The sequence below is a fragment of the Haemaphysalis longicornis genome, unplaced genomic scaffold, assembly GCF_048455015.1.
Source record: "Haemaphysalis longicornis isolate Haplotype H1 unplaced genomic scaffold, Haemaphysalis longicornis Haplotype H1 scaffold_4, whole genome shotgun sequence".
Classification (NCBI taxonomy): domain Eukaryota; kingdom Metazoa; phylum Arthropoda; class Arachnida; order Ixodida; family Ixodidae; genus Haemaphysalis; species Haemaphysalis longicornis.
In genome coordinates, this window is record NW_027526361.1 from 2,252,319 (window position 1) to 2,280,071 (window position 27,753).

Here is a 27,753-nt window from a genome sequence, read left to right on the forward strand (position 1 = left end):
TTACTTCGTGTGCAAAAACGAGCATTGACTGCGTTGACAACTGATTCAAGTATTTCCAGGAACAACGTTTTCCGGGATAATGGCGTACTGTCGTTTTGGTCCTTGCGCAATTACAAAATCTCGCTAGTGATCAACAATATAATAAACACCAATTCTCCCTTTCCGTTAAGCCTTTTCACCTTACCCTCTCGTAGTACAAGGCAAGCCTCCAATTTCAATTTCAACCTTCCCAAATGTAACAATGTATATGGTGAACGCTTGATTGAGTTCAGTGGAGTCAAAATATGGAACGACCTCTGCACGAGCGCGCCGGCCGTGGTCAGCGTCTCGGCAGCAGCATGATGGAGGTTACCGTCGAAGGAGATGACATCGCTCCGGAGGACCTCGACCACCCCTCTTGGAAGACGATTCGTCGCCGCCAACAATCCCTTCGTGGACAATCGCTGCAGGCCAACTCTGCCATCGCAACTTCTCATAATGCCTCTTCCAGCCGACGCCGCCGTCGACCGGCGCGATCGATTCCCCCGGTGCTCCCCTTGCCGGAGGACGACATCAAAGTGATCCTTCGACCGAGAGGTGGTCTAGCCCTCACCCAAGTCCCTCTGGCTACTCTGGCTGACACCGTGCAGAAGCAAGCGGGACTACCTCTCCATGAAGAAGATCAAATCCGCATTCACGCGAGGGCGAATTTCATCATCGCTAGCACCCCGGACGAAAGCCGAGCGCAGAAGTATGCGAAGCTCGAGGCGTTAACTTTGAATGGCAAAGAATACCCGCTGTCCACGCACGTACCCGCCCCATCTAATACAGCGACGGGCGTCATTTTCAATATCCCAGCCGAAGAAACCCCAGAACAAATACTCCATAGCATCTGCCACTTCAACCCTGCACTCGGAGTCCTCGACGCGAGGAGGCTGAGTGACTCTAACATAGTCCAAATTCTCTTCGATGGAACTACCGTCCCTTACTGGGTTCGGTATCGCGCTACAACATACCGCTGCAAGCCATTTCGCAAGAAATCAGAAGCCTGCACTTTATGCTGGCAGCCAGGACATCGACCCGACGTCTGCCCAACTGGACAAGCCCTCTCTCGGTGCTCAACCTGCAGAATCGTCAATGCCCCCGAAAATCACCCATGTGTTCCGAAATGCATCATTTGTGAGGGCCCTCATGCTACTGGAACGGCGGCGTGTCCCAAGCGCTACCAACCGCGCCGACCTGCCGTGTCATACGCTAAGGCTGCAACTTCTTCAGGGACTCTTTGTGCCACGGACTTTCCACCGCTGCAACCTGCCAAGGCCTCAGGGACTCTTTCCTGTGGACGACCAGACCTTCCGTGTCGCGCCGGCGCTGCACAACTCCCTCCATCGGGCATCGACAAGACAAAGGTGAGCTGCCAGCGCTCGCCTCTCAGTGCTCCATCACCATCATCATTACCCTCGTACGTTACCTCCTCTGATACGCAAGCTGAAATTCTTAAAGAATTACAAGCTATCAGGGCAGAAATACTAACCTTGAAGCAAGAAAATGCAGCATTGAGACGCGAAAACAGCCTCCTGAAACAACAACTGCACACTAGTCCCGCTATCCCCTCCGTCCAATCAGAGCAGCAATCAACTCCGGCCTCCCAGGAGGTTTCCACTCCCCCACCAATTAAGCGTAAAGCCACGGCTAACCCTACTACCTCCGACACTACACCCACCCCAACAGACGATCGTTTCGCAGGGATCGAGGCGGCATGCAAGACGGCTCTCGCGCAGCAGAAAGAAGAATACTTACAGCTCCACCAAATTCTCTTAGCCAACCAGGCAGCCATGCAGGCCCCCATTGAATCTCTTCGTGCCGATATACACAACTGCATGTGGGGAATCGCCGCCACTACCAGCAACCACACTTTGCCGCAAAATACCCCCCTTCCGCCTAGTGAGTTTTACGATGAATAAGCGGGACGCCGAGTGTTCTGTTTGGCAGTGGAATTGCAGAGGCTTTACCCGCAAACGCCCCAACCTGCAGTTACTTCTCTCCACTGAACAAAAAGCCCCTGTTGCAATAGCACTACAAGAACCTGGATCTAACGTCAAATTGATGGGCTATCAGGCCTTCCAATCTCCGGATAACCCATACACTGCAGTATTGGTTCAACGTAATATTCCCGGTGAACGCTCACAATTTGACAGCATTGATGTTCCACATGATTTGGTTGTCCTCTACCCCCTCAAGCGCAAAGCCTCCCGATTGTATATTCTCAACGTGTACAGTAGCCCCCGTGCGCACTCACACAAATTCAAGCAACTTTTTCACCTTGCTATTCAAGCTTCGCAACCTCACCCTTTGCTCGTATTAGGTGATTTCAATGCCCCCCACACAGCCTGGGGTTACACACACACTACCCGCAAGGGCCGTCTCTTATGGGAGCTCACCCAGGGTCAGCGCTTTACAATCGAGTCCGACCCCTCCACCCCCACAAGAATTGGCAATAGCATGCAAAAAGATACTTCCCCGGACCTTACTTTCTCACGCGGGATCCCAGAAGTTAAATGGCTCTGCACACCACATACGCTCGGCAGCGACCACTTCATTATACGACTCGATCTACGCCTCCAATCTGAAATCTTGCGCCGACCCCGACAGAAATACCTGACAGATTGGGATGCCTTTAGGAAAACCTGTGCAGTGTCAGAGTCCCCTGAAATATCCTCTGAATCGTATCATACCTGGGTCAGCCAAATTCTCGATAACAAACGCACTCACGACAATCCCGTAGACCCCGAAATACCTGCTGAATTAGTAGATGCCCGCCTGTATCATCTGTGGGACGCTTATCGCAGCATACAGCGTAGATGGCGTAAGCAGAAACATAATAAGCGCCTTAAAGTTAGGTTAACCTCTCTCGCTGCAACGATAGAGACTTATACCTCTGAACTTGCTCGTGCCCAATGGGGCCAGGTATGTGCACAGATGAAAGGTAATCTCAGCATGAGGCGTACTTGGTCCCTCCTTAAACACATGTTGGATCCCAGTCACTCACGAATAGCTACCAATAATCGGCTCATGAAAATTATTCAACAATTTCCCGGTGAAGATGCACAACTCCTAGACCGTCTTCGTACTCTCTACATAGCTGAAGGGGATACCATGGAGCTGCCGTCATACACGGGCGATAATAATCCGGACTTAGACAGAGAAATCTCCGAAACGGAAGTCAGAGTGGCACTCATGAAGATTAGGCCTGGATCAGCACCTGGGCAAGATGGTGTAACCAATAAACTTCTTCGAAATTTAGACGACAACTCCATCTACATCCTCACACAGTACTATAATCTCTATTGGACCACAGGCACTTTGCCTCCTTCATGGAAGCACGCTAAAATAACCCTAATACCTAAACCGGGCAAACCATTGAAATTGGAGTATCTCCGCCCAATATCCCTCACTTCATGCGTAGGAAAAGTTCTTGAGCACATCATCCATGCCCGCTTAGTTCAACATCTCACCAAAACCAATGCACTTCCCCACACCATGGTAGGCTTCAGGCAGGGTCTTTCGACACAGGATCTCCTTTTGCAACTTCAACATGAGATCATTGTCCCGGCCTCCAAAGTAGATACAGCTGCTATTCTAGCACTAGATCTCACCAAAGCCTTCGACAGAGTTTCACACCGAGCTATACTCCAAAATCTGGCAACGTGTAACCCCGGGCAACGGGTTTATACTTATATTAAAGAATTCCTTACTAATCGTACTGCCGTTATTCACATCGGTGATTTAGTATCGGACACCATTCACATGCCCTCCTTTGGTACCCCTCAAGGTGCAGTCCTTTCTCCTCTCCTCTTTAATCTGGCTCTCCTTAATCTCCCTAAGCGTTTAGCTCAAATTCCACATCTTAGACATAGTCTATATGCTGATGATATTACTCTGTGGTGCGCCGGGGGTAGTGATGCACAAATTGAGGAGGCGCTTCAGTCAGGCACAGACATCGTCGTAGCAGAAGTGGCACTGGCCGGTCTTGAATGCCCCCCAAGTAAGTCGGAGCTCTTGACCCTCCCTGCCCCCCGCCGGTCACGCTCCACTACAGACATAACTATACGAATACAAAATAATCCCATACCATGTGTCCCTATTCTTAAAGTCCTCGGTTTGACCATACAGCGCAACAGAGCCAATACGCAATATATCTCTCAACTCACCTCACAAGTCAACCAAACTATTGGCCTCATCCGCCGCATAATAGCTCGAAACAAAGGAATGACGGAATTTGAGCGCCTCCGGCTGGTTCAAGCATTCGTGCTCAGTCGCCTGACATACGCCCTCCCGTATCTTAACTCAAGTAAAACGGAGCTGTCTAAAATCAACTGCCTCATACGAAAAATATACAAAGCGGCGCTTTTACTCCCTCAAAGTACTTCCACTGCCAAACTGGAACGCCTCGGCATTTACAACACAGCTGAAGAGCTCATAGAAGCTCATTCAGTCAGTCAACTTTCCCGCCTTTCTACCACTTCTACTGGCAGATACATCCTAGAGTCGCTCGGGCTTCATGCACCGATTGTTACTGACTCCAGCGTCTACATCCCACTCGACTTGCACAATCTCCTGCTCGTGCGGCCGATTCCCCGCAATATGCACCCGGAGCACAATATTAAACGCCGTGAACATCGCGCACGCGTTCTAGCCCGCAAATACCCCATGGGCCAGTCCACCGCCTATGTGGACGCCGCGAGTTATACCCATCACAACGCCTACGCAGTCACCGCCATCTTTGATCCAAACGCAACCTCTTACCATTCACTCACTATCCGAACGCGCTCTCCTGCCACGGCGGAAGAGGCGGCTATTGCACTAGCGCTGACTCATCGGCCTACCCCAACAATTGTTACCTCCGATTCGAAAACGGCCATTCGAAATTTCGCCCGGGGGATTATTTCCCCGCAGGCTCTCAAAATTCTCCTTCAAAATCCTCCCACTTCCCATGCGGAGTTGGTTTGGACTCCTGCCCATGCGGGGCTGGAAGGAAACGAAGCGGCTAACCTTGCAGCTCGAGAGCTAACCCACCGAGCTGCGCCAGGTCGCACCCCTTCCCACGGAGCCCAATCAACCCGCGACAGCCTTCTGACTTTCCAGGAAATTACCTGCCACTACCGCCTCTCTCACCGGCGCTACCCTCCACCCCATTGGTCACTCTCTATTACCGAGGAACGGTACTGGCGCCTTCTCCAAACCAATACCCTCCCCTGTCGCGCCAGACTACACGCAATTTATCCATCTGTATTTCCCTCTCCCCAATGTCCCGACTGTGGAGCCCACGAAACAGTTGCTCATATAATTTGGCAATGCCCTCAGAACTCATTCCCTCTCATCTCTTGTGTGGAGCACTGGGAGGCGGCGTTAGGCAGCTCGGATCCGCGGGTCCAGCAAGGACTCGCTGAACGAGCAGCCCAGGTCACCGGCGCCCTTCAAGCGCTGGTCACCACTCGCCGTTGACCCAACAGCTCCAGAATAAAGTTCTTTCTCTCTCTCTCTCTCTCTCTCCGATAGAGGTGAAAACAGCGAGAAGTTTTAAAATGACCACTAAACACCATTACAAGTCTAGTGAAAATTTATCCGAAACTCTTGCTATGTGAATCATCTTTTTAGTGTGAATATTTCTCTGTTCGATTTGTTTTGTCTATCCGTGAATGCGTAAAATTTGCGTTGTATGACATGTAACCTTGTGTAAATCTCAATTTTTCTTGAGCCCTCCACGCTGTGCCGCTTAAGTGTTTGTGAATTGCTTGTGAATTGATTGTAATTTTATATTGGACCGGCCACTAGCCTTTGGAGCTATCGGTCCAAACAGTTTTTTGTACGTACTTCGTGTTTTATGGAATAAAGTTTCTTATAAAAAAAATAAGAAAGTCAAAAATATATACATGCCTCCAACAGCCCCTACAAGGATATAACCCCCCCCCCAAATATTACCCCTGGCAAACTTTTAAGCTACTCTAATTTGCTCTTTAAATATTTATTGGATATAACCCCCACCCCCAAATATTACCCCTGGCAAACTATTAAGCTACTCTAATTCGCTCCTTAAATATTTATTGTCTCTTCGCATTTTATTCCAAGACCACGGACTTGGCTAGCCTCGGACCAGCTCAAGGACCAGTTGGCGATGGTGAACCTGGCCTGGGACACTGTCGACACTTAATATTGCCTTTCTCCTCCTATAATAAAGTCATCCATTCCATTCCATTCCTTCTCCTCCTACTCCAGGTTTTGTACTTACCTAATGGAATTGCAATGAACAGGTACGAACTGGTGAAAAGCGTATTCCTTATTTTACGTCGTTGGTGCATAAAGCTCTAGCAATCGCAGTTGAACTAAGCTGAATTAAGAAGCTTAAAGGCAAAACAAGACGTTTTAAGGCACTTCTATTTGAACTGCAAGTGAAAGTGTTTCACACCCAACATTTTGCCTGTTTCGTACTAGCTCAAGCCTATCTTGTTCTAATAAAGTATATCTACCTATCTCTATAATATGGTCTGTTAACAGTTCCTTAGCGTACTTGTGCAGCTCTTCCATCACTATATATATATATATATATATATATATATACACAAAGTAGAAGTACGCTCTTCGGAGACTTTATTTCCAACGTTTCGACCTGAGACAGGTCTTCCTGAGGAAGACCTGTCTCAGGTCGAAACGTTGGAAATAAAGTCTCCGAAGAGCGTACGTCTACTTTGTGCGTATTCCTGCAGCAACTAAGGACTCTACTTCACGACTATATATACATATATATATATATATATATATATATATATATATATATATATATATATATATATATATATATATATATATATATATATATATATATATATATATATATATATATATATATATATATATATATATATATATATGTATATATATATATATATATATCAGACAGAAATAAGAATTGGCAGTCAAGAAGACCTCGGAAAGCAAAGGCGAGGATGTAGTAGCTCAAGACAAAGTATTTCGAATATAAGAAAGTGGAGAAAAAATGCCCGCCAGGTGGGGTCCGAACCCACGGCCTCCAGAATACCGATCTGGTGCGATAACCACTACGCTACCGGCGGGGCTACTTTAGCTTCCACTTTCTGGGGTATGTTCAGGTGTTTTTTTGTTTCCTGCGCTTGGGGGTGGTAGCCAGCGCCACTCGGACTACTCGGGGTGAAGGGTACCTTCTTTTTAACCCCCGGGCCGTGACTCGAGCTTCTACGACATGTCGAGAGTGGTCGACCAGCGTTGAACCCTCTTAAGCTCCCTATGGCACCAAGACTGCCAGAACAGAGGCCCTCGCTATGCATGTATCGAATCAGAATAGGAAATGAGGGGCTCGTTGAAAATAAGACAGAAATAAGAATTGGCAGTCAAGAAGACCTCGGAAAGCAAAGGGGAGGATGTAGTAGCTCAAGATAAAGAATTTGGAAAATAAGAAAGTGGAGAAAAGATGCCCGCCAGGTGGGATCCGAACCCACAACCTCCAGAATACGGTCTGGTGCGATAACCACTACGCTGCCGGCGGGGCTGCTTTAGCCTCCATTTTCTGGGGTATTTATGTTCAGGTGTTTTTGTTTCCTGCGCTTGGGTTGGTGGCCAGCGCCACGATGGCCAGGGGTCAGGCGGAACGATGACATACTGATTGTAATGCACACATCCGGTATAGCTATCGCAAAAGGAATTGCAGAGGTCAGAGCGATAATGCAGTGTCTGAGCGTTAACTAAAGCTTGCTTTTAACAAAAGCGTGGCTAACACATTCGACAAGGTGACAGCTAACAAATTACTCTGGGTGACCAAATAATCTTATTCATTCGTAGTAATTGTGCGCCTGTTGTAGGATTTTTCTGTATCACAAATATAAATAATGTGCTCCGTTGGTGTTAAGCACTGGTATAGGAACGCTCTAGTACGCAGGCCTAAATTCAAGCCGTCAAGGTTAGCGTGATGGACGATTCCATAGTAACGATTGCGATTTCAACAAAAAGGAAAGGGCAGAAAATATATCCCACCGTCATATCTCTTGGCGGTGGCTTTATGGATAGTCGCTAGGGAAACATAAAGTCTGGGCGCGAAAGTAGGTGGTAAATCGTCGCCACTTCATCTGTTTTTCTAATATCTCATAATTATTTAGTTTTCTGTGCTATTGCATCACTTCACTTGGGGAACAGCAGCATTTTGAATTTTTGTTTTTATTTTGTTTTGACTGTCGTTTTAAACTACTAAATGTTTTTTTCTAATTTCAGTGATAATTCAACTCATCGAACCCGTTCGCGAACCCGGTCAAGCTTCAGAACCGGTTCGCGAACCGGTTCGGTACGTGATTTTGCCGAACCGGGACGGAACTGGAACGAAATTATTTCGCCTGAACCAGAACCGTAACCGAACCGGTATTTTTTCGGTTCGACACACTATATATATATATATATATATATATATATATATATATATATATATATAAATAAATAACGGAATTGCCATTTAAACGAACAGTAGCCTGTAAGTTAGTTGGTTTTGTATTCAGATAACGTAAAAAAAACTCTCGGTAATCGGAACTAACAGTTCCGCGTCACCGTGTAAAGGGAACCAGAAATGTAACTTCTGGTGAAACCCATTGGCATGAGAATCAGCTTTTTACGGCTCCGGGTGCTTCGTTTTCTTTTTTTTTTTTTGTTGTTGTTGTTGTTTTTCCTCCATGCTTTTCTTTTTAGCCTCGTGTGCCTCGTAAGCCTCGTCTCGTTCGTGGTGAGCCGTGTTAGCGCAACGAATGCAACATCGCAGTTCTTGTCCCAGTCGTTCGGTCTCGATTCAAGACGTCGAGGTTACGGAGGCAGTTCCCACTGCCTTTAATCTAGCTCATAACTCTTTCTTTTCCTTGTGTGCTGGTGTGTTTGTAGAAATATAATTTGTAGCTTTGTACGATTGTTACATTGAGGCTTCCTACATCTCAAGCTTTCTTTTTGTTTACGTTCACGACGCCGCTCGAGGAATTTCTATCCGAGCTGGTGATGTCACTCATCACTAGAGGCTAGACCGGGCCCGCTTCTCTCTCTCTCTCTCTCTCTGCGCCCCCCAGCTCGCCCTACCTTCAGCAAATGGCAATCCGTGGCGTGGCACCTTTTGCAAACGAAGTAAATGTGCTGACAAGAGCAACCGGGTAAGGACAGGGCAGACCTAGCACACATGCTGTGGGCCAGTCCACAGGCGATAAAGTTAGGTCGCCAAATCGCTAGTGTGGAGCAATGGGAGACCGTATTGATCAGCTCCGACCCAGCGGATAAAGTCTGGGCCATTCAGGTGGCCGAAGACGCTGCTAGAGCCCAAGGGCTCTTGGCCGACGTCTAGGACAACTGGCTGTCACGCAATAAAATTCTTCTCTCTCTCGCGCGCAGTGCTACCCACTGGAGCGCCTGCCGCTTCGCTGCCTCTCACCGTCAGCACACTGCGAGCCGTCGAATCCACAACGGGGTACGTCGGAAGGCGGAGAAGTGCGTCCGCCGGCCCAGTGGATGGTTCGATTGGGCACGTCCACGAACTCCTGCCTCATGCCCAAATAATTGGCCACGACCTGCATGTTTAAAGGGGGAGAGGAGTGCGTGAGAGTAGCAGGGAGACAAAGTTAGACAGGGGCTTCAGTGATAAAAAAGACCATGCGTCTGGTTGCTGACAGCCCAAGTCCCCGGATAGACTCCGAAACAATGGCGAAGCCAGACAGTTCCGGCACCAATTGTACCTCGAGCGCGGAAGCAGAGACTTAAAAATTTATGACAAAATGCGCGAAAAAAATACGGCGACGTAGAATAGAAGTGCACAGGACGACGCGCTTAGAAAGTACAGAGGATGACAGGACGCGCGTCGTCCTGTGTACTTTCTATTTTACATCGCCGCCTTTTCTTCACGCCTTTTCCGGTTACGGTGTCCTCGCTGTTGCCCTAGCGCTGCTTTGTAAGGCGATATTCTTTCCTGGACCATTTAAACTGGTTCATTTTGGTCGGTACGTCTCTCTCCCCTTCGATCCAACCACCCGCCCAAAACATAAAAGAATTATTAAACGGACCACCAAATGTGGTACCATAGTTCCTACTTGTCAAGGCTATTGAGCAAAAATAACATTTAAGGGGATAACAGCGCACGTAGGCGAGGACACACAATGAAGAGAAGACAGGACATAAGCGCGTTGTCCTGTCTCCTCTTGCTTGTGTGTCCTCGCCTACGTGCGCTGTTGACCCTTTCAAGATGCCCACACTATAGCCCACCAAGCCAGCCTCGTGAGCAAAAAGAAACCGCTAGGCTCATCTGAGGCAAAGCAGCAGCACACTAGTGCACTTTTAATTAAAACTAGATGTGCGCTTGATATCTGTAGTAAAGAAAAAGTTATGCGTTCAAGAGAGAATAAACGTTTATTTAAATCAACAGGGGGGATTGTGCTGAAGCTTGAAGGAGGCGTCCTCAGTCCAGGATGCCTTGAGCGCGGGCAGCATCGACAGCCCTTTGAGCCAGCCGAAACTGGTCGTCCAGGCTGGTGCTCGCCAAGGCGCTCTCCCAAAGCTCGACAGTGGAAAGTTGCAGGTTGGGAGGAATCAGTGGAGATTGGTCACATCCTCTGACCATATGGCGTAGCGTTCCGGATTCTCCGCAAAATCGGCAAAGCGGGGAGTTCTGTCGGTCGAAAAGGTGAAGCCGGATAGGATGGGGGAATGTATTAGACTGGAGAGCACGTAAATGACGTTCGTGCTCTCGGGGTAGAGAGAGATTTGTGAGGGGGAGCGAGTGTCTGACGCGACAGCCTGTAGTGCTGCGTGATCTCGGCGTAAGAGGTCAAGGGCTGCATGCGCTCGGGTTCGGCAACGCTGCTCTCGGCGCCCGCTCGGTGGGTCAATTCTCGAGCGATGGCGTCCGCTGCCTCATTTCCAGGGATACCGAGATGTGCGGGAGCCCATACAATCCTGATTAGCCTCTTCAGGGGCTGCTGCTGAATGATGCGTAGAGTTGTTGTGTGAAGGCGTCCCCTAGCGAAATTCCGACAAGCCTGCTGCGAGTCGGTGACAATGACCGCTGCATTAGTTTGTACGACGGCGAGGGCGATTGCTACTTCCTCTGCTTGTATAGTATTGTCGCCGGCAAACGAGAGGCTGCAATGGGGCTTGTTTTCGACGACTACGGTGGAAACCGCCGCGGATCTACCCGGATAAGACGCCGCGTCCGTATACGCTGTTGTTGGTTGATTGCCATAGATCTTGTATATGGCTTTTGCTCTGGCTTCCCTCCTGTCGACGTGGTACACGGGGTGCATATTACGGGGCAGGGGGTTTACCGTGATGTTTTTACGGACTTCGTGCGGTAGGTTTCCCGTGAGTGCAGGCGGGTGGTCGAGTGGAGCCGAGAGCCTCAGGCGTGAGAGGATCGCCCTCCCCGTTTCCGTAACCCCCAGCCTCGCTCTTTGGTTGGTTAGATGAGCCTCAATTAGCTCCTCGGCAGTGTTGTGAATACCGAGCCGAAGAAGTCTTTCGGTGGAGGTGGAGACCGGAAGTCCAAGTGCTTGTTTATAGGCCTTGCGGATCATCGTGTTGACCTTCTGTGTCTCGGTGATGTTGAGCAGAGCGTATGGCAACACGTATATAATCCTCGACACGACAAAGGCCTGGACGAGCCGAAGCAGGTCCACCTCTCCCATGCCACGGGTTTTCGTAGCGATCCGGCGTATCATGTGAGTCACCTGATCGGTCATTGTCTTGAGTTTGGCAATGAGTAGTGAGTTGGGGCTCTCATTCCACAAACAACGCAGGCAGAGCACGTACTCTACGCTGAGCTCAACGGCCAGGAGGCCGGGCACACGGTGTTCCGGAGCAGCAACAAGCACGCCAGTAAGCGGCAACTCACCACGCTCGCGTCTTCCGGCGCGCTACAGGCAACCGCGGTTACCGAAAAAGGACATCAAAATAGTTCTCCGACCACGTGACGGGCTTGACGTTCGCAAGCACAGCGACGCGCAGATACGCGACGCCATGAACAGCGCTACGGCACTACAGCCCAGTTATGTATAAATGGACATTGTAAGGACGAACCCGACTCAGAACATCGTAATTATCAGCACACCCAAGATTGAGAATGCCGAAAAATACAACGCGCTGAGAGAGATACGCATCTCCGACAAGACATATGAAATCAGGGCCTACGCCACTGCTCCTGAAGACACTACCAAGGGCGTCATCCATAATATCCCTGATTACGACTCCGATGAAGACATCAACAAAAGTCTGAAATATAGCAAGAACCCTACCATACTAACAGCACGCAGAATGGGCAAGACCAACTCTGCTATCATCATCTTCGAGGGAAGCCAAGTTCCGTACTCCGTGTACTACAGAGGAGCAGAATATCGGTGCTTTTTGCACAAAAAGAAACAAGAAATCTGCGACGCCTGCGGGGGTGTAGGACACCGGAAAGATGTATGCCCACAGCCGGAGAACAAAACCTGCAAGACCTGCGGCGCATCCAACCCGGACAGTGCACATGGATGCATACCTCAATGTGCAATATGTGGCAAGGACCACGTAACCGGTGACAAACGTTGCCGCCAAAGGTACAAGACCCCCTACCTGCTCATTCAGAGAAAATGGGAAAAAATCAAGCAACAACGCCTACACTACCAACATGCAGTATCAGAAGCCTCGGGCAGTGACAGTCGAGAGGAAACGCAGCGATCGAGAACTACGGCCCACCTTTCACGGAAAGATCTACTTGACAAAGCGCACAACCAGGAGAGAGGCCGATCAAAGTCCTTCCCAAGGCTACCACGACAGACACAGGGTGCACAGAACAGCAGAAGGAGCTCCCGCTCAGCATCCAAGAATGTCTCCGGCTCAACGCAGGGGCGCTCAAAATCCCAGGCCAGGGCTGTTAGCAGAGATCATCACCCGAAAGAAGAAGACCAGCGCAACGACAATAAGGTGAGCTGGGCAGCAGCGGTTTCCCAAGACCAACACCAAACACACAGCGCACCACATCCAAATGCGCAGCTTGAACAGGAACTACAAAGGATCCGTGAACTCTTAGAGACAACGGTTCGCGAAAACGTTGCACTTAAGCAAGAAATAGCCGCACTGAAGGCACAGATTAACACAGGACAGGTAGCGGTAAATCAAGTACCCACAATTGAAAATGAGCCACTAGAATCGGACGGGGCAGAAATCAATTCTGATGCAGATTCTCCTCCACCTAAGAGGAAAGCTTCAGAAATCCTCAACAGGCCAAGAATTCAAGAAGAAATCAGAAGGCAACTAAGCCTTAACCTCGATAAGCGCTTTGACTCCATCACCGAGAAGATCGAATCGAAAATTGCCGATTTTGCTGCTAGCATCCAGAAACAAATGGGAATTATGAACACGAGAATCACCAAGCTAGAAAACACCTTGGCAGTACAGTGCAACGACCCCAGGCTTCCAGGCAACACTCACATCGTCGGGGAGCACAACTAGAAGCGAAGACAGGCAGTACAGGTACCATGTCCAAATCTCGAAACCAGTATGTAATCTGGCAGTGGAACTGCAGAGGGTACCAACGGAAAAGACATAACCTACAGATATACATTGACCATTTGGAAACAGCAAAAAAACCTGACGTCATTGCACTACAAGAAACGGGTGTAATTGCAAAGCTCTCGGGGTACGTTACATACGTACAGCCAGAAATTACCGGCAAACCTCCGATAGCAACGTTAGTTAGACGAAATATCCCAGTAATCCAGCACAACACCGAAGTTGAGACGGCAGATCACATCCTTCTAGAAATGATCGGACGTCAGAACAAAAACATTAAATACAGTATATTCGTATTAAACGTATACAGCAATCCAAGACAGCAGCACAAGTTCACCAAGCTCTTCAAAGCCACCCTCAACATCTCTAAGAATAACCCCCTACTAATTATTGGCGACTTCAATGCCCCGCACGCCGCTTGGGGTTACGATAAGGAAACTCGTAAAGGTAGAAATCTTTGGGAAGACATTCATCAATTAGACCTCGCACTCGTCACCGGCTTTACCTACCCTACCCGAATAGACCCTATGCGAAATTGCTTGGTGATCTAGCAACACTGATGTAAACAAGACCGTCCGCCATATTGGTACGGGCGACGATCGCGAAATCTCGTATTGTTTACTGTGGAAGAGTAGGTGACGGTAACGCGGTATGGCTCAAACTGGACTGCGTTTTCCGGGTCCCGACGACGGATTGTGGACGAAGGACTCGTCTGCGCTGCCGACTGTGTCTGAGGACTCATACCACTCGTGGTGCCGCGCCAAAGACCCATCCGAGCGGCAGCGGAGCAGGGCATGCCGCCTAGCCACTGAGCCGCATTGCTCGCCTTCGTCGGTGCGGACAAACACGTGCGACTCCCAGTAAGTAAATCTGTTTGTTTTAAATGCAGAGCATTTCTTTAACTCACGATGTCACCCGGCGTTGGCGTGCCTCGGCGTCCGCAACAGCCGTTCCAGGTGCGCCCTCTCCCCCACTCCTCCTCGCCTGCTCTCCGCTGCTGCTCGCTCTGCTAAAACTCTCTACTAGAGAGTTTTAGCAGAGCGGGCCAGCGGCCAGCGGAACGGAGCGGACGAGCGCAGCGCCAGCGGAACGACGCGCGAAAAAAAAGAGTTTTAGCTGAGCGATCGGCTGCCGCCTCCAGCGAAGCGTTGTACTGCGCCATCTGTCCGTGAAAAATTGAACTAGTCTGATAGCAATATTGAACTCCGCGGAGTGTCAATTCTCGGCCCACCGCCCGATTCACCGTGGCGACGACGCGAACCCATTTGTGGTCGTCGCCAAAAGGCCTCGTCGCGGCCGCCTCCCGCAAAATGCAAAGGTCTTCGTACGCCGTGAAGCACTGCAGTGCGGGGCTTCTTGACTTGCCACATTTCGGTTGCGTCCGTGCGCGATGACGACGCACCGCCGCTCGCGCTACAGGCAGCCATTTTGAATGCCGACGCTCGCTCGCCGGGCCGCTGGCGCGCTGCGCTGGGATGACCGAACGAGCGGGCGAGCTCGCAGCGTCGTAAAGCCGCTGGCCGCATCAGCGTACTGACGCATGCGCAGCGGCGCCTCCGCTCGTCCGCTCCGTTCCGCTGGCCGCTGGCCCGCTCTGCTAAAACTCTCTAGTGCGCTCGCTTCCAGCGGTCCGCTCAGCCTGACCGGAGCGTGAGCAGCAGAAACACGTTTAGATAAGCGATAACCGTATCTCCCTCGGCGGGAAATCATTCCCGTCACTGGTCGTGCCCTGTGCGTGTGCAAACCAAGGCATCATCCGAAAGGAAAAATAAGAACTGATTTTCTAAATGCTCTGCATTTGACCGTGCCCCTCGCGAGGGGGATGTTTTTTTACTCCACATCGCTTATCTGAAACCTAAAATTTTTATTAGTCATGGAGTAGCAACATGCCCAGGATGCTACCCTTTTTCCTTGACGCGAGTTAACCGGTATGAGCATTTGTATAGCACTTTGTTCACCGTTGTTTACCATGCAAATGCGTAGCGGGGACCCTGTTGCAGTAACCCTGAAAGAGGAAAGCGACAATCGCCAGACCGTGCCGCCAGTGGGTGGATTGAAATGGCGTACATCGAATTTACGGGATTATTTTTGGCGAAGATGTTTACGGAAAGGTTGCGGCCGCTTTCCGTGACGGTCGTCCGCCCGCGCGTTTGCCGCAAAGCATTCGTACTTTGCGGCAAAGTCAGCTACAAAAGCGCACATGCGCCTTGATTTTTCTTTTTTGTGTGTATTTTCATTATTTATTGCGCATGTCCTGCCGCAAAAATCTGTTTGTGTGTCTGGCTTGTCCTTTTTCGGCAGTGGGGTGGTTGTGGTAGTTTCTAAAGCGCATGTTTTGAGTGCGCCCGAACAGATAATACCGTAAAACCTCGTTAGCTCGAACTCACTGAACTAAATTTTTTTTTTTTAATTCGATGGGTCATCGGTATAGCCCGAATGTTTACCTGTTTATCTCGAAAGGTTTTGGAAGTAAGTTCCAGATAATCATAATATTGCTTGCTTAAGTTATGACGAACACGAATATGCGGGTACTGGTATCATTACCCACGGTGAGGTTTATAAATGTTAAACTTCCTTCTCTTGAAAGTGCATTAACAAAGCATGCAGCGATACTTGTACGCTCGAACTTGAAAAACAATTTTGACATCATTGCTGTTTGAGGTGTAGATTATTGCCCTTGCAACAGTTTTAAGCAAGACACAAAATCTGGTCATCTTGAGTCTGTTCCTTGCGGCCACTGCTTTCTGCTCTGTCCCTTTAGCATAAACTGTAGCGGACTAGTCCTGTTCTTCCCTGAGTGCTATTTACTGTTACTCTCTCTGTTCTTGCAGGTTGGGCCTCATCCAAGTGGTCAGCAGCTGCTTTCGCTCCCAGAGAAAAATTGGCCGGCCCTATGTTGTGTGCCTCACCTCTGAGACGGACAGTGGGGAGATTGTGGAGGCAGCGTGCGAGTGCCCGGCGGGTTGCAGTGGAGCATGCAGTCACATCCTGGTGGCGGTGCACCTACTCGTACTCCGGAGCTTGCGTGCACAGCTGCCACAACAGTGGGGACGTCTGAGACAGCAGGGCATCAAGCCAGCGAGTGTCCAAGACATTGACTGGAGAAGCCCGCAAGAAAATGGCCCCTCCCTTCCCTTGCCAATGCGTCTGTTCGGCGCACGTCGAGTGCAGGAGCAATGCGAGCAGCAATAAAGTGCCGTGCAAGCGCTTGGGAGAAAACTTGGTAGCATTTGGAATGGGTTTTTTGCCTCAGTTTTGCTGGCCTCACCCCCCGCAGTAACAAAAACAAGGACTGGCATGGCACCTGGTGGGTCACCTATGAGCTACCAGCAAGCATTCAAGCCACATCACGCCGTGGTCATCTCGCGAGCACGCAGAGGCTGGGCAACGTCGTGTTTACTAGACCGCTGCATGCAGGGGTGCGCGAATGCTTCCCTTTGTTCCATTTATATCCACGGTTTGCTATACTGCACGCGTTATAAATCAGCGAAGCATTTTAATTTACTGGGTTTTTCACTGTGGATACAAAAAAAAGCAAAAGCACTCAGGCTGATGCGCGGCGGACTGATGCAACTCTGGTCTTTTTTTTTTTGTTTTTTTTTTATGAAAACTTGAAAATTGCCTCAGCTACCTACATCAATGGCCACTATCATTACGTCGGAGGCATGCATGCAGTATGTGACAAACTAGAGGAGTGAGTGTGTATTTTAGTCGCAAAATATTCGACAGTAAATAAATCGTGGCTGAAATGACAATTGGCAACAAGTTAACTTGACGTAAACAAACCTGCAGCCCGGCAAATCGGGAACCAAGTGCAGAAACTCGACTTTTCCAACGTCAGATCATCATAAAACAGTGTACGCCACTTCCGCAACGACACGCGGCTAAATGCACCGAAAAGAAACTAACAACATACTCCGATACCGTGCGCGCCCGTGACAGAGGAAATTTTCAACCGCGCCGTGACGGCGTAGTGCGGCAAGAAAAGTTTACAGCCCTAGGTAAGATAAAGGCTCGTGTAGGGGCTAAGCGGCACCATTTACAATGAAATGAAGCGGGCATAGAGCCACAGGGACGAGTGAAGAAATAAAGCCTAATTTTGACAACGTATGGTACTGTTTCCCCGCTCGAGCGCCGCTGTCAGTCATAAATAGGTGACGCACGCTCAGGCTTCATTTAGAATACAAAGGCTGAACCACGGAACTCCAACGCAGCTGTATTTTTCATCCGGACAGCGACTACGAAATCCCGCGCTTAGCAAACCAATGACAACTATTCGCTCCCAGCGCACCGCGCCCAGCGTCTCACAAAGGTTGCTCGCGCCGGCATAGTTCGCGTCAGAAAGTTCGTTCAAGAGCGTGGAACTTCACGTGCCTTTTCTCCATCTGGACCGGTATTTCCTCGTTGCGTGCACTGCGGCACGCAGCAATGCTCCGGCATTGTAGTCCATCACCAAGAGCGGTCAATGCCCGCCTTCTATGTGTTGCTACTTGGTTTCGGTTTCAAACGACCGTACCAAAATGGCGGACCTAGTTACCGGAGTCGACGTGAGATGGCGGGGCGCATTTTGCATAGGGTCTATTGGAAATAGCGTGTCCAGAGATACTACTCCGAACCTATCGCTCACCAAAAACGTCAAAAACACTCAATGGCTCAACCTGCAAGAAGACTTAGGCAGTGATCATTACATAGTCGCAACTACAATAACAACCACCTCAAGTAACGTAAACTCAAGAATGACTAGGATCACCGAGTGGGACAAGTTTCGACATGTCCGCAACAATGGAAGGAAACCATCAATGAAATCACAGACATCGATAGCTGGGTGCGCCAAATGATTGACGACGTCAACACCGCCACAGAGGAGATTCACAGGGGACAGAAAGAACCAAAAGATGTGGATGCGAAACTCGCTCAGATGTGGCTGGCAAAGAAACGGTTGCAACAGAGGCTCCAAGCGCACAAACACCTCCGCAATCTGCGGAGGAGAATAGCCAAGCTTAATAAGCAGATACAAGATTACACCCAACAATTGGCCAATCAGTCTTGGAACTCACTGTGTGAAGCAATGGATCGACACATTGATAATAAGAAAACGTGGCACCTCCTTCGTTATCTTGACGATCCAGAGAATAATAGAACAACCCAAAAGCACAATCTTGCAAAACTCATACATACATACCCCGGAATAGAGCAACAACTTATCCAGGAATTATGTCATAAATACCTAAAGGCAGAACTACCCAACCCCCAGGCACCGTATTCCGGGATGGATAACCTGGCGTTGGACGCCCCTATAACACTAGCAGAGGTTAATTACGCAATACAAACCCTACGAGTTAACTCTGCACCTGGACCGGATGGAATCACAAATAAAATGATCCTAAATTTAGACGACACCTCAGTGGAGGTGCTGACAAAATACTTCAACACATGCTGGGAAAGTGGCAACATACCAAGGCAGTGGAAGGCAGCCGCAATAAAACTGATCCCAAAACCAGGAAAGAAACTAAATCTGGAAAATCTGAGACCGATATCCCTCACTTCATGCCTAGGAAAGCTTCTGGAACATGTCGTACTCAACAGACTCAATCGATACATGGAAGAAAAATATCTGTACCCCTTCACCATGGTGGGTTTCAGAGAAAAGCTCTCCACTCAAGACACAATGCTTAGATTGAAGAAGCAGATTCTCGAGGGGCATGGCGGTTCCCCTCTGGACAGCAGAGTCATACTTGGGTTAGATCTAGCCAAAGCATTTGATTCCGTGAGGCACGAAGCTATTCTCCAGAGTCTACAAAAGATAGGGGTAGGAACGCGAACCTATCACTATATCCGCAACTTTCTAAGTGACAGGACAGCCACACTCAGTCTTGGTTGCATCCAAAGCGAAAATATCAACCTCGGCAGCAGAGGAACGCAGCAAGGCTCAGTTTTATCTCCCTACCTTTTCAATATGGCTCTACTGGATCTGCCCAAGAAACTAGAGGGGATAAAGGACCTGAAATTCAGTTTTTATGCTGACGATATCACGCTCTGGACAAATAAAGGCAGTGACGGAGAAATACAAGAACGACTACAACTCGCCGTAGATACGATAAACGAATTCATCTCTCCTAATGGTCTGACCTACCCCACGGAGAAATCAGCACTACTTATCCTCCGCCCTGCACACCGTACGCGACGGTCAATGCCCACTGATGATCCCCAGTTTGAGCTGCATCACGCGGGAAGAACCATACCTACTGTAAACTCAATTCGAATCCTGGGTTTAAACATCCACGCCACAGGAAGTAACACGGAAATCATAAAGGCATTGGACAAGCAAACTACACAGACCATCCGCCTTATCTCTCGCATAACCAACCGAAAAGGGGGGATGAAAGAAGAAAGCCCCATAAAACTCGTCCAGGCTTTCATCATCAGCCGGATAATCTACGTCACCCCTTACCTTAATCTCAAGAAGGGGGAAAAAGAAAAAAATCAACAATATGATTAAAAGGGCATATAAACGAGCTATTGGACTGCCAATGTCAACCCCAAACGACAGGTTCGATGCTTTGGGCCTTCACAACCGCATCGACGAGCTCATAGAGGCGCACCAAATCTCACAATTTGAAAGGCTCTCCAAAACTCCTACGGGGCGACAAATTCTAAGAGAACTTTGCATTCACTTTGGATCGACACAAGCCGAAGAAGTTGACATACCCGCCACGCTACGAGAGCTTATACGCACAACTCCACTACCCTTAAACATGGATCCGACATACAATAAGGCCAGGAGAACGGCAAGAGCACAAGCTCTCACAAAACAATACGGCAACAACCCCGAAACAGTATTTGTAGACGCAGCGGACTATCCCGACAACAACGCCATGGCTGTGGTGGTAGTGGACCACAAAGGACAAACGCTCACCTCGGCGACAGTTCTCACAAAAAATACTACATCTTCAGAACAAGCAGCTATCGCTCTTGCGATCACCGCAACTCGAGCCAGATACATAATCAGCGACTCGAAGGCAGCCATACGTAGCTACAGCAAAGGGCGGATATCCCAAGTCGCCGCAAGAATGCTTCAACAGCTGCGAGCACCAAATTACCGGTCAACGAAACTTATATGGACTCCTGCACACGAAGGGTTACAAGGCAACGAACGGGCCCACACAGCTGCTTGCGAGATCGTCACCCGAGCAGCAGTTAACCCCCCTGCAGTGGCAACAGATCACTCAGAGAAATTCGACAGCGTCAACTCGTACAAAGAGATAACAAATTACTACAAACACAGCAGGTGCGAATTTCCAGCCGCCCACCGCACACTCAACGCTGCGCAGGCCAAAGCATGGAGGCAACTTCAAACCAATACCTACCCGAACCCGCTGGCCTATAGTCACTTCCATCCAGAGATCTTCTCGGATAAGTGCAAGCATTGCGGCCACCGCGCAGACCTCACGCACATTATGTGGAAATGCCAAAAAAAAACCACGGAGCAAGACCCCTCTACCCCGCATAGATATCAACCACCTAGAGCACTGGGAAACCCTGCTGCGCAGCTCTGATCCTCTAACGCAGCTACGCCTTGTCCAGATGGCCGAAGAAGCCGCCAGGGACCAAGATCTTCTGGCTGACTAACGCGGCAAAGAGAGTCCAAGCTCTCTACTTCTGGGCAAATAAAGTTCTTTCTCTCTCTCTCTCTTGAAAGGTCATTCCGAGAATCTTTATATGCTGAGATGGAGTGATGGTGTGGCCATCCAACTTGAGGCAGATGGTGGGCGTGCCTGGGACATGTTTCTGGCGTGGCGAAACGACTAGCAACTCCGATTTTTGCGGAGCGCAGCAGATGCCGCATGACTTCGCATATTCGCTTACCACATCCGCTGCTTCTTGCAAGCGATCCTGCATTGCCCCAATTGACCCCGTGGACGTCCAGATGGTAATGTCATCCGCATATAGGTCATGCCTGATCCCCGGGATGTTGTTGAGGAGAGGCGGAAGCCCAACGAGGGCAACGTTAAACAGCAGGGGAGAGAGCACTGCTCCCTGAGGCGTACCGCGACCTCCCAGGAGGAATGGTTTTGTGGAGGTATCACCCATTTTTATGATAGCTTTCCTGCCGGAAAGGAAGTCCCTCACGTATCTGTATGTGCGCCCGCCGCATCCAAGTGCGTTGAGGTTCTGCAGGATCTTTGTGTGCCGCACATTGTCAAAAGCACCCTTGAGGTCAAGTCCCAGGATGGCCGTTGGGGCATTGCGGGTAGCTGGTATTATGACTTCTTCCTTATGCTGGAGGAGGATATCTTGGGCTGAGGTAAGGACGGAACCCCACCATCGTTGTTGGAAATCAGTAGATAGTTGTTTCTCCGGTTTTGGTATAAAGCGAACCTCCGCAGTTTTCCATTCCTCTGGTAGTATACCTTCCCGCCACACGTTGTTGAGGTATGCTGTAAGTTCAATTATTGAATTGTCATCGAGGTTAATGCGCGCCTTGTTGGTAACCTGGTCAATGCCAGGGGCAGTGTGGCGCCTCAGAGCGTGAATGGTTGCGGTTACCTCGTGAATATGGATGTCTTGATCTAGCAACTCGTTGGGTTCGCCGGTGTAAGGTGGAAGTGCTTCGTTGGGTTGATCGGGGAAATACCGGGTCTTTAAGGCAGCAAGGAGTTGCTTCTCTCCACCGGGGAATGTGTAAATTATTCGAGCCATGTTCTTGAGGGACTCCGCCTTACAGGCCACCGGGTTAATGAGGTATCGAAGCAATTTTCATGTCTTGGAAGTGCTGAGCGTGCCCCTTAACCCGTCGCAAAGCGTTAGCCAGTTCTCGCGACTTAACTTGCTGGCGTATTCAGCAGCTTGTTTTGTGAGCTCTGCTATGCGTTTCTTGAGTTTCTTATTGAGACGTTGGCGCTTCCATCGTTTCAAGAGGCCTCGCCGGGCTTCCCACATGTGCAGGAGGCGCGCGTCCACGCTGGGAGTCGAGGAAGTGGTACGAATGTTTTGGGTGTGTAATTTAACGTCATGGTTCAGTTGCTGGATCCATTCTTGCACTGTCAAAATGGCATTCTCAGATCTCTGTCCGCGTTCTTCTCGAAATTTGGACCAATCCGTGAGCTCTGCAGTGCCAGTAGTAGTTTTGTAATCTGTGCCTTGGATGGTGGTCGCCAGGATTGCGTGGTCACTTCCGTGATGTTCATGTAAGTTGGTCCAGGAGGCCAGTGGGATATTTCTGGTAAAGGTGAGGTCAGGGTTGGTATCCCTCGCGGTGCTCGTACCCAATCTGGTAGAGCCTCTGGGGTTCGTGAGGATCGTAAGCTCGAGGTTCTCTATGAGTTTATACAGCATGTTGCCTCGAGGATTGGAGTAGACGTAGCCCCACAGCTGATGGGCCGCGTTGAAGTCACCGGTGATGAGAAGAGGGTTAGCAGCCGCTTTTGAGGCAACCTGCTCCATAACCTGTTTGAGGGTTGCTTGAAGACATCTTTGCCGGCAGTAGATATTCAGATGGAATAGAGGTCGTTGTCTTTTCGGCTTGGGGCCTCTTGGTATGATTTCCAACAGAATACCAATCGGTTCTGCTTGTTGGAGAGGGTGCTGTATGGCAGTAAGTTTTTTGTCTACGAGAGTATGGAGGCTCATGCCCACGTCAGTGCTGTACGTGGTGTAACCTGGGAGGTGCGCCCTTGTGTTATGCGTTCAAGACAGCGTTTTCACCCGGAAATACAAAAATAGCTCACGCCCAAGCCTAGACCCCGTGGCGGCATTTCAGAAGTCCATCTGTAGCGAATACATGACGCGCGAGCAGAGGAACACGGGAAAATTGAATTGACTTTAGCGAACCTCCGCCATGTTATCGTTGAAGGAGCGATGCGGGAGGAGACGAGCGTGCGAGAAGGGTATGCGGATAAAAGAAAGGCATTTACGTGGCCGAAACGAGGGGGAGCAGGAGACTATCATCTTTCGACGACATTTGCAGGAAAGGGAGCACGTACGCGGCCAATGTTTATTTTTATAAGCCACCTGCACAACTGTTATGCTTTCAAACAGTTTGCTCTTTGTTCCTTAGTCTAATAGGATCTTGATTTTGCTGCTGAGTTTGCAGTACTGATTTCTAATACATTGCTGTATGCTACTTGCCTTCTATCGCACACGATTTAGCTTGCTGCGCGAGATTTCGGAAGGCGTCCCTGAACCGGGCTCCGTCGACTGCGTCGTCCGAGGTAGCGTGGTGAAGAGCGGCCAGCAAAGGTTGCCTTGGTGACGACGACAAGAAGGCGATGGAAAACTTAGCTGGTTTACTGCATGGCGAGAGATAAGCCGAAGCCATACAGGAACAGTACCTTTGCGGACGAGGTTACAGTACAGGACTCGAGCAGAGTGACAGTATTGATTCGCTGGTCCACAACGAACGCGATTCTGCGTTTGGGGTTCTGCGGTTTATGCCCGAAGCTGTAATGGTCCAACAGTACTCCTAGTGCTTTTGCACACGGCGCGAACATAGCACAGACACACACAACGCTCTTTCCAGAGTTCGTGAGGGGTCGGTAGTAGCGGCGCACGTTGAGTCTGAGAGAGGTGGGAGAGATGATCTCGGTTGCGGTGTCGGTCCGCCGAGACAAGTCGCTACAGGTCGCGCTTGCAGCTGCCGAAGTTTTAATCAAGCCGACATCGAGGCGCCCGCGATACGACCGTTCCCAGGCACGTTGCGGCTTGCCCGAGCTTTCTCACACACCGGGGTACTCCACAAAAATTTGCAGGACGCGCGAACACGGTGGCGGCGCGCAGAATCCTAACAATAGGTAAAAGTTTTCTGGTTTCACGTGCTGCATACTTATTTAAGAGCCAATTTCTTGTTTTTTCTTTGATGTATTCTTTTTACTCGCAGTGTCACCTCCTCCTGTGCCCTTCAATATCTTATGAGCAGCAGTTCTCAATCTACGCCTCTGTTAAATGAGCATGTTAAATAAACAATTTAAAATATATTGACTGATTGTTCGATTGATTGATTCATTGATTGATTGATTCATTGATTGATTGATTCACTGATTCATTGAAGCCATGGATAATAATGCGTACAAGTATCGCACTTTGTAGCCTGTTTTGAAGCACCGAGTAGAGCCACCGTATAACTTGGTATTGTGACGCAACCGGTTCTTTTAAGGAGGTTCAATGAAACTCAAGTTTCATTGAACCTCCTTAAAAGAACCGGTTGCGTAACAAAAGCACTGATCAGTGCTTTTGTAACGTATCGTCTTTAGAAACTGGTACTGCGAATCGGAACGATGAAGCTCTGAGCAAACTACGAACCCACCTAAATACTTGACGATAAATCTCTTTTCCAGATCAATTAAACTAATTAAAAATGTTTATACATGTCCTAAAATAAATTTTGATTACTAGTCGTTGCGCGCAAGCCACAAAGCTTCTTCATACTCGCCTGCAAATGGTCCCCGTTTTTACTGTCAGATTTTGTATGCGATGCGTGGGCATCCCTCGGCTCTTGGCCGAAAAAAGCTTCGTCCCGAGAAGCGTATCGCTCCTGCTGTTTGTGAGAGCAGTTTCAGTCCAGACGACGCATTGACGTCTGTGAAGAGGGCACCAAGTCTCTCTCTCGCCAAAACTCCCCCCACCTCCCCGAAGGGGATCGTGCGGAAATGCGAATGCATTGGGTGCACCGATGAGTGCGCTGCGGCAAGCAGTAACGGAGAGAGGCGTGCGCTCCACTGCATTTATATACATTTTCCGAGCGCAGCGAGCGGAGAGAGGGTACGCGAGAGGAGAGAGAGACCCGCGCAACACGCCCGCCCCGCGCGCGAGCTCTCTCTCCCGCCGAGCTCTGCGATGCGAGCGCCCTCACACGCCCGAACACGCTCCTCCTCTCCACTCACTCTCCGCTACTCCGCCCGAGCTCCGCGATGCGAGCGCCCTCACACGCCCGAGCGCGCTCCTCCTCTCCCCTTGTCCTCCGCTACTCCCGCCCGAGCTACCACCTGCTCCGGTTGCTAGGCGCGCCACAGCTGTTGCTAGGGGAGAGGAGGAGCGCGGAGAGATAACACCTGCGGGCGCACGCCGACGGAGCACGACAACCCCCGACTGTAGCGGCGCGGGTCCGCCGCGCCGAGACGACGACGAAGGCAGAACTACGAGGCGCGCGCTCACGTGCGCTCGTGCTGGAGGAATGCAGGCGCACGCCGACGGAGCACGACAACCCCCGACTAAGAAATGCATTCGCATTTAAAAAGCGAGGCTGTCATCGAAATTGCCAGTACCTGCGGAGGCCTCCACTCACCAGGTGGACTGGCCAGTGACGGTGGAGGGACCGTCACCACCTCACGGTCCATTCAACAACGGGAGCTCTAACGTCGAGAACGGGGATCCGCATCCTGAGATACACCGAGTTCTATGCCATGTGTCACAGACACCTCCCCTTGGTAATTATGTCCGCTAGCACAAACCAATGAAGGAGGGCGCGTGACAACAACTATTTATATTTAAGCCGGGTAGCCGGCCCGTGAGTTTTCACGTGTGCCGAGATTGCTGCAGTGGAGTGACTGAAATCACAGCGGAGATGCACGACTACGTTTTTAACTGTATATGTTTACTGCAGGAACAAGAGATTACAAGGCCACGGGGGACAAAGAAAAAGAAGAAGAAACCTTCACACTGACATCGGCCTTGTGCGCGCAGGCACTAATCTGCCGTACAATAAGCGCACGCGCGCGCTGGGCGGCTAACGCAGGGCGCTAACTAGATAACAACAACAACAAAAAACAAATACACAATGCGGCCATTACTGAGGCACTCTATCCGCCGTGGCCTACGCCTTAAAATTCAACCACAAAAACATAGCAACTGCGAAAGCTGGACGCGACACGTGAAACACTCTAGGAGGCAAACACTTTTTTAATCATCGGCAAAGCAACTACAAAAAAATAATAACAAGTACGCAACACGCGAAACACTCTAGGGGACAAACATCGTTACCCCCGACAGCACCAACTACTATAAAAATCTAGCAGCTCTGGAAGCGGTACACGACACGCGAAATGCCCTCAAACATCGTTACCCTCGACAACCACAACTACTACAAACCAAACAAAACAAACAAAAACTCGCAGCACGTTAACTGGAAGGGACGCCACAAAAACCAGGAGGAGGCAGTTATCTTAACCCGAGACAACAACAATTACGCCCATCTTCCCGCGAGGGAACCCTGGTGTGATGCGACGCATCGGGGGGTTCAATTGGCGTTTCCATTGGGTTGATTCTCTAAATCGGGTAAAACGTATTGTGAACGCGTATGATGCATTCCATCACATGCAGGTGTTCTCATACGCGGGAAGATGGGCGTAATTTTACTTTTCATGAAGGGACCGTCGCTTCCATCACGTCTTCATCGGAAGAATCAAGTCAAGCACGCTGTCGTCAAGCAAAGTGACGCGAAGTCGAACGAGAGCGAGCGCTGACTGAACTGCCGCAGCGCGATACCCGCTTTATATTCACAGCACCTCAAGGAGAGGAGAAAACGGAGGAGAGTCGCGCATGCACATGCTTGCGCGACGGGAGCGGAGCGAAGCGAGCGAAGCGCGGGCACACAGCTGTTGTTTATGATAATGAGGCGGAGTGAGTGCGTTGCGCGCATAGCTGTCGGAGAGAAGACGGGAGGAGAGTCATGCATGCGCAGCTGGCGTGCGGACGCCGGACAACGCCGACGCAGGAGGGACATGCCTCAGAGCAAGAGATGCGTCGCATCTAACAAATTATGAAGGCGGGGCGCGGCACACGAAACACTACGAGGCAAACGTCTTAGCCCCAGGCGTGGCAATGTGTAACCTCGAGCGGAAAGTCACGGCGGACGGAAAGTCATGGCGAAGACGAGTCGGCTTCACCGGGCAGCCGCTTACGTTTTCCGGGGATCCGGGGTGCGGATTCAGGTCGGCCTTGAGACCCGCGACGACGAGGCGAACTCGATACCGTAGATGAGGCGCTGGTCGTTCCGCCGCGGGCCTACCGACGGACATCCGCTAAGGCCGCGTCACCCCCGGACCCTTCCCAGCGTATTGCACGTTCGAAAATCTCCAGCCGACTGTCCCCAGCGACCGCTTGCTCCCGCTTAAATAAACTTCCGCCGGCCGCCGGTCCGTCCCGTAGACCTGCTCTGTCGTCGTCCCCGTTGCTCCTCTTTTCCTCCCT

The 27,753-nt window shown here is 50.1% G+C and overlaps 2 protein-coding genes across 3 annotated transcripts in view; one reads left to right on the forward strand and one right to left on the reverse strand.

Moving 5' to 3' along the window:
• Nucleotides 1–27,753, reverse strand: part of LOC144178112 (atrial natriuretic peptide receptor 1-like) — a 791,119-nt gene that overhangs the window by 180,689 nt on the left and 582,677 nt on the right. For both annotated transcript variants that reach the window (XM_077705647.1, XM_077705648.1), the window contains exon 6: nucleotides 9,464–9,599. In XM_077705647.1, coding sequence (XP_077561773.1) covers nucleotides 9,464–9,599 — 136 coding nt within the window. The remainder of the gene's footprint in view (nucleotides 1–9,463; nucleotides 9,600–27,753) is intronic.
• LOC144178114 (uncharacterized) lies at nucleotides 14,168–16,772 on the forward strand. Its single transcript, XM_077705649.1, has 2 exons — nucleotides 14,168–14,429; nucleotides 16,401–16,772. Exons 1-2 carry the CDS (start codon nucleotides 14,221–14,223, stop codon nucleotides 16,759–16,761), a joined length of 570 nt encoding a protein of 189 aa, XP_077561775.1. The 5' UTR covers nucleotides 14,168–14,220; the 3' UTR covers nucleotides 16,762–16,772.